Here is a 13935-nt window from a genome sequence, read left to right as displayed (position 1 = left end):
CTTTAAAACAGGGATAAATAATACTGTCATGGTTCAGGGCAAGTGCACTTATATTTCCCCCTTATGGTCCAGCAAAGACATCCACTCTACACTCCCAGTGCCTCAGCCTTCATCTCTCTTGGTCAGAGATCCACATCTTTCTCCCTCCTGACAGGAACATTTCCAGGGTGCACAGTTCCTGGCCTAGATGGCAAGTATCCCAGCAAGTCAGACTGCCTAAATGGCAAGCATCTGCACTTCGCTTTCTCTCCAGAGGTTATAAACAGTGTAATTGCCACAGTTACAAGCCCTGTCTAAGCAAGCATATTTACTCTTAAGGTGAAAGCTTGACAGAGGAAACACGTTAAAAACAATAAAAGAAATTACAGACATGCTAATAAGCTTACTGGGGATCACCCCCAACTCCAACAAGAACTCTGGTAGGTGATCAGTTATTCAAACCTCACACAGGGGTTTTGTGGTGATAACTTCATAACAGCTTTTTTTATCAGAACAAGAACATATATGCATAGAAAGGTTAACCTTTCCTTTATATAGCTTGGGTCTTTGATAGGGTTGCCAACTCTTCAGGATTGTCCTGGAGTCTCCAGGAATTAAAGATTAATCTTTAATTAAAGATTATGAAAACCTCCAGGAATGATCTAACCAAAATTGGCAACTCAATTTTGATCTTCAGAGACCATGAATAGATAATCAGTCAGACAGTGGTTCTCTTCTCAGGGCTAGCTTTAAAAGGTTGGGTCTGGAGGTGAAAATTTGCATGACCCCCCCCCGATATTTCCTAGGAAAGCCACTTAATTTTCAGAGGGGTAGCCGTGTTAGTCTGAATCTATAAAAGCAGCAAAGAATCCTGTGGCACCTTATAGATGCATCTGACGAAGCTGGTATTCACCCACGAAAGCTCATGCTCCAAAACGTCTATTAGTCTATAAGGTGCCACAGGATTCTTTGCTGCCACTTAATTTTGTTTGTCCTAAAAGTTCCCTCTTGCATGACACATTGTTTAAAACAGTCCCTTGAAGCTCTGAACACTTCCCAGGGTATACACTGGCCATGTGTCTCCCCTAGGGAGTTTACGTGCAATCCCAAAATAATACATAATTTTTGCATTTATAATGCCATTGATCCCAAAGCTATTTAAACTTAATTCAATATGATCTCCCAAAGATATTGCCATATCTCTCACAAATACTTCCTCCCCGGCAAACAACTGGTGCTGCCTGCCCTGTGGGCACCTGCTTGCAAAAGGTATCTTTTGGGAGGGATGGTTGGTGTCCAGTGGACAGGGATGGTGTCCCTGGCCATAGGCACTGGCTTCCCCTCTGCCCCAGTGGGTGCTTGACCCCCTCAGCTCCTGGTCCTGCCCCTTCTCCCTCCCTCCTGGAAAGTCCTGAGCACCACCAAACAGCTGTTAGGAAGTGCTGGGAGGGAGGGGGAGGAGTGGGGACACAGCATGCTGAGATGGGGGGGTGAAGGAGGCAAAGAGTGGGGAGCTTGGCCGCAGAGCACCCATTAATTTTTCCTCATGGGTGCTCCAGCCTCAGAGCACCCATGGAGTCAGCCCTATAGAATCACAGACTATCAAGGTTGGAAGGAACCTCAGAAGGTCATCTAGTCCAACCCCCTGCTCAAAGCAGGACCAATCCCCAGACAGATTATTACCCCAAGTCCCTATAGCCCCCTCAAGGATTGAACTCACAACCCTGAGTTTAGCAGGTCACTGCTCAAACCACTGAGATGTCCCTCCCTCTGTTTGCCAGAAGCTGGGTATGAGCAACAGGGGATGAATCACTTGATGATTACCCGTTCTGTTCATTCCCTCTGGGGCATCTGGCATTGGCCCCTGTCGGTAGACAGGATTCTGGGCTAGATGGACCTTTGATCTGACCCACTACAGCTGTTCTTCTGTTCTTACGTGCATTGAGGCCCTTGGAGGGGAGGTGCTAGAGGCTGGCAGGGGTAGTAGATCTGAGAAGCTGCTGTGGAGGGGTTAACCTGTGGCTATGCCCCACCCCAGACGGTATGGCTCCCCTGTATGGCATACAGCTCCCCAGAGGACACCAGAGAGCATGGGCAGCACCAGAGGGACTGTGGGCTCTGCAGTGGGACATCTGCCCCGTACGCCCTGCAGCTCCCCGCCTCCCTGTGGCAGCGGTCCCCAACCCTGCTCTTTCCCAAAGCCCCGCCCCCTCGTTCCCAAAGCCCCGCCCCATTCTGCTGCTTCTGTCTCCAGCTCTCAGGCCCCACCCTCCAGGGAATAGCAGCAACGCTTTTCAGAATGACCCCTCCCTCCTGCCGTAGGGAAGGAAACGGACCTTCCCCATCATGCGATAGAGGGCGGTCCGGCGTCAGCCCCTCCCCCTCCCCTCCTTGGCAGGAAGAGGTGTGATTGGCTGAGCCCAAGAGCCGGCCGTCACGTGCGGTGCTTCCCTTGCCGTGACCGCGGGGCTGAGGGCGGCCGGGCGGCCTGTGGTGGGGCCTGGGGAAGATGAGCGGCGCCCGGCGGAAGGAGGAGTCGCCGCCGTCTCACCCGCAGCAGCACCTGGTGGCCAACGGCGGCGGCGCGCTGCGCGTCTCGGTGTGGGGCAAGGCGCTGCGGAGCGACTCCGCCTGGGAGGACAAGGTGCGGCCGGGGCCCGCGCGGGGTGGCCCGGCCCGGCCTGGCCTGGGTTGGCTGGGCGGGGGGTGGAGCTCGTCTCCCCCGGGCGCTGGGGGGCTGCTGCTGACCGCTGGGGGGTCACCCGTGGGTGCTGGGAGGGTGGGGGGGCTGCTGCCGCCCGCTGGGGGGGGTCACCCGTGGGTGCTGGGAGGGTGGGGGGGCTGCTGCCGCCCGCTGGGGGGGGTCACCCCTGGGTGCTGGGAGGGTGGGGGGGCTGCTGCCGCCCGCTGGGGGGGGTCACCCCTGGGTGCTGGGAGGGTGGGGGGGCTGCTGCCGCCCGCTGGGGGGGGTCACCCGTGGGTGCTGGGAGGGTGGGGGGGGGGCTGCTGCCGCCCGCTGGGGGGGGTCACCCGTGGGTGCTGGGAGGGTGGGGGGGCTGCTGCCGCCCGCTGGGGGGGGTCACCCGTGGGTGCTGGGAGGGTGGGGGGGCTGCTGCCGCCCGCTGGGGGGGTCACCCGTGGGTGCTGGGAGGGTGGGGGGGCTGCTGCCGCCCGCTGGGGGGGGTCACCCGTGGGTGCTGGGAGGGTGGGGGGGCTGCTGCCGCCCGCTGGGGGGGGGTCACCCGTGGGTGCTGGGAGGGTGGGGGGGCTGCTGCCGCCCGCTGGGGGGGGTCACCCGTGGGTGCTGGGAGGGTGGGGGGGCTGCTGCCGCCCGCTGGGGGGGGGTCACCCGTGGGTGCTGGGAGGGTGGGGGGGCTGCTGCCGCCCGCTGGGGGGGGTCACCCGTGGGTGCTGGGAGGGTGGGGGGGCTGCTGCCGCCCGCTGGGGGGGGTCACCCGTGGGTGCTGGGAGGGTGGGGGGGTGGTTGCTGCCTGCTGGGGGTCACCCATGAGGGTTGGGGGGGCTGCTGCTGCTGCCTGCTGGGGGCACCTGTGGGTGCTGGGAGAGTTGGGGGGTGCTGGTGCTGTCCACCTCATGGGGTCACCCATGGGCAGTGGGAGGGTTGAGGATACTTCTAGCCTCATGGGCTTGGAAAGCCCTTTTAAAAGTGTTTTTTTCTCTGGCATTTTTTTTTTTTGGCACGTCCTTAGAAACTCTGTTTGAGTATTTTTCAGAAATCAGGCTAGTCATTTCTTTCCTGTGAGACTAAAGCACAGAGACTTGGAATGAAATTGCAGTGCTCTGTGTTGGAGACAGTCTGTGTGCTGATTTCATAACTTTTCTTTAATAATTGGAGCAATAAAACTTCTCATGCAAGCAGCTGAAGGCATTTTTCAGCCTACGCTGCTCTTTAGGATACTGTGAATTAATTTGTGCTCATTTAGGCCAGGTCTATCCTATGAGCTTATATTGGTATAACTATGTTGCTCAGAGGTGTGAAAAGTCCACATCCCTGAATGATGCAGTTATACCAACCTAACCAATGCTGTTGACAGACGGACTTATGTCAACATAGCTACCACCTCTCATAGAGGTGGCTTAACTATGTTGATGGGAGAAGTCTGCCATTGGCATAGTAACATCTTTTACTAAAGCACTGTCGGTGGCACAGCTGCATCATTGCAGCTGTGCCTCTGCTGCATTTTAAGTATAGACCTGTCTTGACTCTTATCAGTGAGCCATGTCTGATGAATGGTGTGAGCTGGAAGGAAGCTGAGATTTTTGGAATGATACAGAAGCAGGTGAGGCACCTAACCTGAATAGGGCACCTAACATCACACACAAACAAGCAATTTCATGTTTTGCATGTATAAAAAGGGAAGAACAGAAATAGTTAAAATCTCTCCATGCACGTCTGTTGCAATGAGATGTAGTTGTAGCTGTAGCTGTTTCAGTCCTATGATAGAGAAGGTGAGTGAGGTAATATCTTTTATTGAACCAGCTTCTATTCGTAATAGAGGCAAGCATTTGAACCACACAGACATGAAGAAGAACTCTGTGAGGCTTTGAAAGTTTGTGTCTCTCTCCAACAGAGGTTGGTTCAATAAAAGATACCACCATTCACAATGAGAAGGATATGTAGGAATGTGTTAAGTATTGCATGGTGGTTTAGACTAGTTCTGAAACATGCAATGCTAGTAAAAAATGTCAGTAGCTAGTCTACACTGGCCCTCCTACTGGTGTTGATAATGCTACAGCAGTGCTAGAAGAACAGTAGGTGGATTTCAGAAAACTTCTGGCATAGATGTAGCCTCTAGTGCAAGGATGGGCAAACTTTTTGGCCTGAGGGCTGCATTGTAAATTGTATAGAAGGCCAGTTAAGGGAGGGGGTCATGGCCTGGCCCCCTGGGACTCCTGCTCCATCCAACCTCACCCACCATTCCCTGATGGCCCCCCCGGGACCCCTGCCCCATCCACACACCCCTGCTCCCTATCTCCTGACCACCCCCAGACCCCTGCATCCCATCCAACTCCTCCTCTTGTTTCTGACTGCCCCCCCGGGACTCCTGCCCCATCCAACCCCCTCCTTCTCCCTGTGCCCTGACTTTCCCCTGCTGCCCCACCCATCTCCCTCCTTCCTGACTGCCCCCCCGATCTGTTCCCCCATTCAATCCCCCATTCCTCCCCTGACCGCCTGGACCCCTATCCACAGCCCTGCCCCCTGACCACCTCCCAAACTCCCCTGCCCATTATTCAACCCCCCCCCCCCCGCTCCCTTCCCCCTTACCACGCTGCATGGAGCACCGGTGGCTGGCGGTGCTACAGCCACGCTGCCCAGCTGGAGCCGGGCCGTACCATCACCACCATGTAGCACAGAGACTGGGGTCAGGCTGGGCTCTGCAGCTGCTCTGCCCCAGGAGCTCACAGCCCTGCTGCCCAGAGCATTGCACCAGTGGCAGGGCGAGCCGAGGCTGTGGGGGAGGGGGAACAGTGGGGGGCCAGCCAGAGGCTAGCCTCTTGGGCCGGACAGGATGATCCCGTGGGCCAGATGTGGCACGCGGGCCATAGTTTACCCACCTCTGCTTTAGTGCTTGCTGTAGACTTGTCTAGGCTTAAAAACACTTGCTGGCAGTAGTGGTATATTGGCAGACCCCTCTAGTGGAAAGAGAACTTGTACTAGCAAAAGTTACTTTGTCAGTGTAACTTAAACCAGGTACCTGAACAGGGTAGTCTGTACAGGCAGAAAGCCTTCTTTGCTGGTATGATTGTGTCTACCTTAGGACATAGCTATGTCAGTCGAAGTGGGGAAAAATTGCACTCCTGACTGGCGTAACTGTACTGGCAAATTTTTAAACTGTAGACCAGACCTAAGGGTAGGTGAGTTTCATTTGGTCACATGAACCACCTCTACTGCAGAAATAGACAGTTCCCCTGTAATTTATGTAAAACAAATCATTTCATCTTTCTCTGCCTTTCTCTATCTGTAGTAAATGAGAGTAATACCTTCCTACCTCATAGGAGTGCTGTGAGGATGAACTTTTTATCTGTGAGGTGCTCAGATACTGTGTCTGTGATATAAGTAGATCTACAGCTTCCTTTTGCTTTGCACTCTGCCTGTACTGTCACCTTGTGAGTGTCCCAAATGAATACAACTCCATATTCTCAGTGCAGTTGCCCCTTTCATGTCAATCATTTGCTTAGACTGCTGGTTTAAAAGGGTTATTTGCTCCTGTTGTTCAGCTCTTAGAATGTAGCTGGTTACAAATGTTCAGCGTGAGTTCTACAACTTACGTATTTAGAGGACCAAAGTCTACTCTGTTACACCAGTATAAATCCAGAGTACACAGTGCACTCTGGATTTATACAAAGGTAACTGAGAGCAGGATTCAGCTCATTGACTCTGTTTTAGAGTTAAATCAAATTTCTACCTGCACAATCCAAAAATCAAAGCTAGGAATAAGCCAAAGGAAACACCCAAATGTTAGTTATCTCTTGTAAGATGATGGTCATCCAGCTGGGCTATTTGGGGAGTAACACAGCGTAACTGGTGAATCTGAGGGCAGGTCTAAGCTACTGCTGCCCGTCGATCTAAGCTATGCAATTTGTGTTATGTTAGTAGCATAACTCAAATTGATGTAGCTTAGATCTACTTACCGCAGGGTTCACACTATGCTGTGTTGACGGGAGATGCTCTTCCACCTCTCATTGAGGCGGAGTACAGAAATTGATGGGAGAGTGTTCTCCCATCAATTGAGCATGTCTTCACTAGACCTGCTAAATTGATGCCACTGCATGGATTGCAGCAGCGCTCCATAGTGAGGACAAGCCCTGAGTGTCTGTCATGCTGTCATGGCTTAATTTTCTGTATTTTTTTTTTTCAATTATAAAGGTCATGGCTACTCAATTCGTTGTGATTTTCTTTCAGCTTTCATTAAAACAACACATTAAGGCCAGGATTCTCCAAAATGGATGCATATACCTGACTTTAAGCACATAAAATTGTTCTGCTGAAGTCACTGGAACTACTTGCATGTGTAAATTAAGTTCCGCATATGTGTTTGCAGAGTCAGAGCTGTGATCTTCCAAATAGGAGCAAAGCATAAATAATGCAGGGCTGCCTTCGTAACTTCGAGAGTAGTTATTTTCTGTTTTTATAAAGTTGTATTTGGAGATGACAGAAAACCTGTAAAACCATGTCATTTAGGCATGTTACACATTCCTATTAAAATAAGCCTTAGTATCATTTTATATTTTTAAAAAAAATCAGTATTAGTATTTTTTTCTATTTGAATCAGATACTTTTTTTTAGCAATTTAAAAAAATAATACATTTGGAAGAATGTGAGCCATGATTTTTAGCTGAAATTGTGACATTTTTGCATTTCTTGCTACAAGCGAGCTGTGACTCCGAACTTTTTGTTGTAACAACGCAATCAGCAGGGCAATGGCTTGAGTATTCAGTGCTGTCTGTCAGTCATTGTGCAAATAAAAGGACTTCTCTGGGGTGCCACTGCCAACACGGCAAAGAAGTCATTAGAGCTCTTGCGGATGCTGCCACGTTTGAGTCACCGGAGCATCTTTCCTCTGTGTGCAAATGTTTCTTTAAAAAAAAGACTCTGAACTTGATAGAAAATGAATTGATGAAGATTGCATTATTCAAATAAGAAATATTGAGCTTTTTGGAGAAATTGACTTCTGTATAACATCAATGCATGGAGAGAGGATGTCAAGGCATTAATTTACCTGTTTGGCTTCAAACAAGCTGAGATGCTGGGAAGTGTGGAAACACGAACTACCTTGTACAAGACCATAATAAAAATTCTGTAGGCCAAATTCTGTCCTAAATTATGCTAGTGCTCATATTTGAGAGCAGAATTGAATTTTGATTTGAAGTATGTGGCAGAATAGAATACAAGCGTTCTTAGCTTCATGAGCTCTGCAAGGAGAACAGGAATAGAAAGTTATGCATTACTGTCGCTCAGCTATTCAAGTATGACTCTATATACCGACATGGCATGCAGTTTAAGTAGGTGCCATTTTTAGTCTCTTTGGAATAGAATTGAACTTTAAATCTTTTTTCATAACTGATTCCCCCCCTCCCGCTTTTTTTAACAGTCCCATGGAGACTCAAAATCTTCCCTTGCCGATGATGGTTTTTTATCTCCATGATTCATTCATACCTGTTTGTCATTTGTGGTGTGCTTGAGAGTTCTGATTTTCTGGCAACATTTGTTTGTGGGTGATGGAAAAGAACTCAAGAATGATGTAGCCTTTTAAATTGGTAAAGAATATAAATAGCTGAAAAGTTGGAGCTTTGAACATTTTTAGTATCTAATTCTAAAACAAATGGACTAAATATCTGTTCTCTGTGTCCCACCAGTGGGAGAACTGTAAACTGAAGCCAGAACTTAGAAGAGGAGAGAGGGATGGGATCCATCTAGTGCTGTTAGCTACTTTCAAATACTTTTATATATAGTGACTTAAAATATTTTTTCTTTTGAAAAGCAATCTGTGTTCAGAGCCTTGATTTTTTTTCCCACGTTAGTTGCATGACGGGTTCTTATAAATGTTTTATCTAAACTAGATATTGTATGTGAGATATCAAACTGCTGTTTTTTCTCTCTTCTCAGGATGAGTTTTTAGACGTGATCTACTGGTTCCGACAGATCATTGCAGTTATTTTGGGAGTCATCTGGGGAGTAGTTCCACTGAAAGGATTTGTGGGAATAGCAATGTAAGGTTTGTTTCTTTCTTATCTGACGTGGGGTTTTTTTTTCAGATGTGGAGGTAACAATATCTGTAGTCTGTTTTAAAAAGGCAAAGCAGTGGGGTGCTAGCAATGCATTAAAGTCTGACATTTCCTCTAAATACTGTATCATAGTCCAAAGGATAAATCATTTGATTTCATGAGCCAATTGGCACCTGTAACTCTTCCCTCCACCCCCTATTCTGAATAGTTTTGTTTTACTTTAAAAACATCTCGGACTTACTGGAGAAATGTCCAATGTCTGTCTTTTAGAGCAGTGATTCTGAATATTTTCCATACCATGATGCCTTTTCTCCATACTGGGACTCCCCCCGTCCCATGTAACTGGGATCTGTATGGGAAAGGCAGGGTGGTTACGAACCTGATAATTGTTTGCAGCTTCCAAGCTGAGTACCCTTGTTGTAGAATGTGTTCTGTACAGTCCCACTAGGGATGTTTGTTCCTTCTGAAATCAAAAAGTTGTCTCCAAAACAGTAGAAAATGTAAACTGTAACAAGCAAGACATCATTCTTGGGGGTCTTCTGCTGTTCTCTCATCCCTCTCATGAGAGATACTATTTTACCAAAATCTGTACCTTCAGTATCATTGTAAGAGGAAGGGGCATCCAAAACTAACTTTTTTTATTTATATCCATGCATATGTATAATAAAACCTCTAATCTGCCTACATGTATGGGATCCTTGTTCCCGTCTTAGTAAAGACATCACAGTGTTATAGTGAGCAAACGAATTAATTAAAAACGTTATAAAAGGGTTTGGAAAGCTTACCAACCACCCATGAGTTAAAGGACCAAGCCAGCTAGACAGAAGTAAATACAGGAAAAGGGAAGGGCACCAGAGGCGGTGCTCTAGGTGTGGAAGCGGAGGAGTACTGGGATTTCATATGGGTGCTGTCCCTCAGTTCTGATGGGGGACTCCATATTTCTATCTGCCTGTGGCTAGTTGATGTCTTTAAAAACTTAAACCTTTACACCCCTCCAAGTTCTGGAAAGGAAGTTTTCTGTCTCCCCCCTTCTCTCAGACATCTTAGCTGCTGCAGGAGGGCAAAGGGAAAGAAGGTAGTCTCTGGTTCTCTACACTTTCAGACTGTTTTTGACCACAGGGGTCTTCTCCAGTGGCTGCTTCTGCTTGTGCTCATATTTTTCCACAGCACCAGCAGTGTGATATTCATACAATTCTGGAGAGTTGTATTGTTGCTCACATGGTTCATAATAGTAGCACTGAACCTGACTAGTCTTGTTAATACCATTGCGAAACCGCCTGGGAAAGCTCTGAGCAGCAGAGACATTGAAGCTGTTTGCAGACTCTGGAAGAAAACACTGTATCATTTTGCATCTTGAAAATTATCTTCACCACTCTTAGGGCTAGAAACACTTTTTGTGTTACTGAAACCTTAAATTCTGCAGAAATTGAGGAGTAAGAGCCCCAGGGAAAGCTTTATATTAACCACTGGAGACCTTGTTTTTCAGTTCCTGTTATAAATAGTTAAAACTAAACTACAGTAACAACAGATGAGAAATACTGTGTTCTTGCTTGTGTTCACTTACAAGTTCAGTGTGTCTTCCAGCTGTTTGTGTAAATGAGTTCCCGTGTGGAAGGTTATCAAAGTAACTGAAGCTGATATTTGGTAAACAGTGGAATCTTCCACACTGGAGAGCTTGTGTTTAACAGTTTCCTAATGTGCCAGAAACACATAATGCAACTATGACTATTGTAGGTTCTCTGGTAAATGTTGTGCATGTTCTCTTTTAAGAGCAACATGGAAGGCAGGACTCCTGCCTTCCATTTGGCACAGAGCTCCAGGCTTTTCCCACCCTCCTCCTTTCATCCCATGCAACTCTTCTTGCAAGAAGTGCACTGTTTGAAGGCAAGTTTTCACTTCCCAGATTGTCCCAATCCTGAGTCTCTTGAGGCCAGATATAACGCTGCACTGGAGCTTGTGAGATCTCTGGGACAGGCTGATGGGTGCCCAAAGTTACACCGTAGCTGCGGTGGCCCTTAGCACTGGCCAGGAGCACAGAATGTCCAGGGTACAGATCTACCCAGGCTGCATCAGATCTCCCCTCTGGCCTGTCCAGGCCTGTCTCCGTGTTGCAGCTGATTGTAGGGATCCCCTTCACACTAGCCTAGAAGGCAATAAAGTGTGGTCACAGGGGAACAGCAGATTAGGCCCTGGGTGTTTTAGGGTGAGATGAGCTCTGTTAGACTTGGGTTTAGTTAATTGGTGCTGAGACCAAGAGTTTGATACTGTATTTAAGTCCCTGGGTTTTAGCTTTTATGCTGCTGATCTCCTGAGCATTTAACTACCAGTCCCTGCCTATATGGCCACAAATCTGTACTCTACTGACAGTGTGTGATGGCAGTAATCTTAGGCTTGGATAAGAAGTCATTTCCTGCTACAACTATATGAAGCCAGACTGTAGATGCACTTGTAGATCCAGCACTTGACAGGATGGGAAAAAAGGTGGGTAGAGTTAACATTCCCTGCACTGGAGAGAATCTGCTCTTATATGCTTTCTTTCCAGAAGGCAGAAGAGTTTGAACTGGAGACTCTAGCAAGCTGGGGACAGGAGGACAACATCCTACTTGTTGGCTGTAATGTTGATTAGATCATTAGACGGTTTTATCCTGTAATTTGGAAATGATGGCTCCTAATATCTTTGTCCCCAGATTCTGCCTGATCAATGCTGGCGTCCTGTACCTCTATTTTAGTAGCTTTCAGCAGATAGACGAGGAGGAGTATGGAGGCACATGGGAGCTAACGAAAGAAGGATTCATGACATCGTTTGCACTGTTTTTGGTAATTCCCTCCTCCCCGCTTCCTTTCCAGTTGCTCCAGTTACCCTCTGTGGAGTAGTAGTGATGAGATGTGAGTGAGTAGGAACATGCCATGGAATCCTAGGTAAGGGAGGGCTAAGGGGCAGAAACTTCACAGCAAGGAGAAAGGCTGTACTCTAGCAGTTGTAAGGTCAGTTAGTTCTTAGTGCTCCCCCTCTCTCCAGCATACAGATGAGACACAGCTAGGGGAGGTTACCAACACTTTGGAGGATAGAGTTAAAATTCAGAGGGATCTTGATAAATTGGAAAACTGAACTGCAGACAACAAAGTGAATCCAACAAAGACAAATGTAAGGTGTTACACTTAAGGAAGAAAAGGTAAATGCACAAATAGAGAAAGATAACTGGCTTGGCATTAGCACTGCTGAGAAGAATCTGGGGATTGTGGTGGATCACAACCTCAACACGAGCTCTACTCAGTGCTGGTTCGGCCTTGGCTGGAGTACTGTGTCCAGTTTTGGTCACCAGTGTGTAGAAAGGATGTAGAGAAACAGGAAAGGATCCAGAAGTAAGCAGTAAAGATCAAAGGGATGGAATGCAAGCCATCTGAGCAAAGACTGTAGGAAGTGGGTATCTTTAGTTTGGAAAAGGAGATTAAGGGGGGACATGGTAGCAGCCTTCAAATACTTGAAAGGCTGCCATAAAAAACATGGAGAAAAGTTGTTCTTGCCACAGAGGGCAGGGCAAGAGGCAATGGATTCAAACCACATCAGATTTAGATTAAATCTCAAGAAATATTTCCTAACTGTAAGAACAGTGGGACAATGGAACAGGGAGGTTGTGGAAGCTCTTTCACTGGAGGTTTTCAAAAGAAGCCTGGGTAGCCATGTGTCTTGGATGGTGTAGACACAACAAATCCTGCATTTTGGCAGGGGGTTTGACTAGACCCTTCTAACCCTATGGTTCATGATGATAGCAGTGCAACTTTATTTTTAAAATCTGCTCCCCATCTCCATCAGGGTGTAATCTAGAGCCGTGGCATTTGTTGTTTTCAATTCACTGCTCTTATCTTTTAGGGTCTCTGCTATGACTCAGTAATACTGCACCTTGTAAAGCATTCCCTCTTCTCCTCCCCTCCCCCCCAATACCTGTGATCCCATTTGGGGCTGTTTCGAAGCTGGCATAGATTCTTTGGTGGCACTTCAGCATGGGGCATGTAGGACTCCAAGCCAATCAGATGGCAGACTGCACCAGTCTGTGGTATGTGACATTCCTCATAGCTGTCCGCAGTGGCCCCAAAGTTGAATTTTAGTTTCCTGTCCAGTAGAGAGACCTCTTGCTGAAAACAGTGAGGGATTTCTGATGGTAAAAATGATTTACCCCCCTGGAGTTGCACCTTGGATTCTGTTTGTGCTTGTTCTCTAGCACCACTCACAGCACTAGCACGGCTTATTGAAAAATTCATTCTTTTTTGTGATAAGGGGGAGGGCGGTAAATGTTTGAAACCTTTCCACAGGGGCTTGATTAACCTTCACGTTCTCTCCTTGTTTGTCCCTTCTTCAGGTTGTTTGGATAATCTTTTACACTGCCATTCACTACGACTGACAGTCTGCAGCCCTTGCTTCCCATTCCGGTGTTCAATAAATCCAAGAACATTTTAATAAATCAGAGCCTGTAATGGACTGGTGGGAGATGAAAATCAGCCATCTTTTCATACCAGCGGTTCGAGGAACCTGGAACAGCCCCAGCTCCCCTAACCGAGAAGCAAGTCCGTCTTGATTTTATACAAGCGTTGCTTATTGGAACTTTTTTAAAAGCCATCACAATTTTTGAAAACAGTTCAAGACTATTCAACTTTTGAACTTTTTCCATGACTTTAGCACACAGGAGGTTGTTACAGTTATTGAATAAAGGGTGAATCTGTTAATTTCATTTGTGTAAAGTACCTCAGCCTCTGGATGAAATCTGTCGTTAAATTGTGACTTGTCTTCCATTGTTGTCCTTCAGACATACAGTTTTAAAACAGCAGTCACTTTAAGGTACTGTCAGTGGAGAACACTGCAGCATTCAAGAAGTACATGGAATTCAATGGTTGCCCTTGGCTTCTTTGAAGATAATTAAAGATGTGATTTATTTGAGTAAAATGACTATTGTTATATATTTTTTTAAAATTAAGAATCATTTGATCACCAGAATTTTCAAATGCTCTTGGCTAAAGACATTGATTTTTAAATCATTTTGCTGGGGAGAGTTAAAGTGATCTGCTTTGGGAATGTTTAACTTGTAAACAGTGTTCATCATGCTTAGGACCTCCATCTAGTCCAGAGGGCTACTAACTCAGTTCCCGGAGCCTACCTCAGAGTTCAGTAGTCTAGATGGACAAAATAATTCCAGAGGCATTCTTTTAAATGTC

At 47.2% G+C, this 13935-nt stretch overlaps 1 protein-coding gene across 1 annotated transcript; it reads left to right on the top strand.

Moving 5' to 3' along the window:
• The first annotated feature begins 2431 nt into the window (after window positions 1–2431).
• Window positions 2432–13666, top strand: RAB5IF (RAB5 interacting factor). The gene is made up of 4 exons (XM_050917500.1): window positions 2432–2623; window positions 8609–8712; window positions 11415–11544; window positions 13086–13666. The coding sequence occupies exons 1-4, from the start codon at window positions 2489–2491 to the stop codon at window positions 13125–13127; spliced, it is 411 nt and encodes a 136-aa protein (XP_050773457.1). The 5' UTR covers window positions 2432–2488; the 3' UTR covers window positions 13128–13666.
• The last annotated feature ends 269 nt before the right edge of the window (window positions 13667–13935 follow it).

The sequence above is a fragment of the Gopherus flavomarginatus genome, chromosome 11, assembly GCF_025201925.1.
Source record: "Gopherus flavomarginatus isolate rGopFla2 chromosome 11, rGopFla2.mat.asm, whole genome shotgun sequence".
NCBI lineage: Eukaryota > Metazoa > Chordata > Testudines > Testudinidae > Gopherus > Gopherus flavomarginatus.
This window is presented reverse-complemented; position numbering and strand designations above follow the sequence as displayed.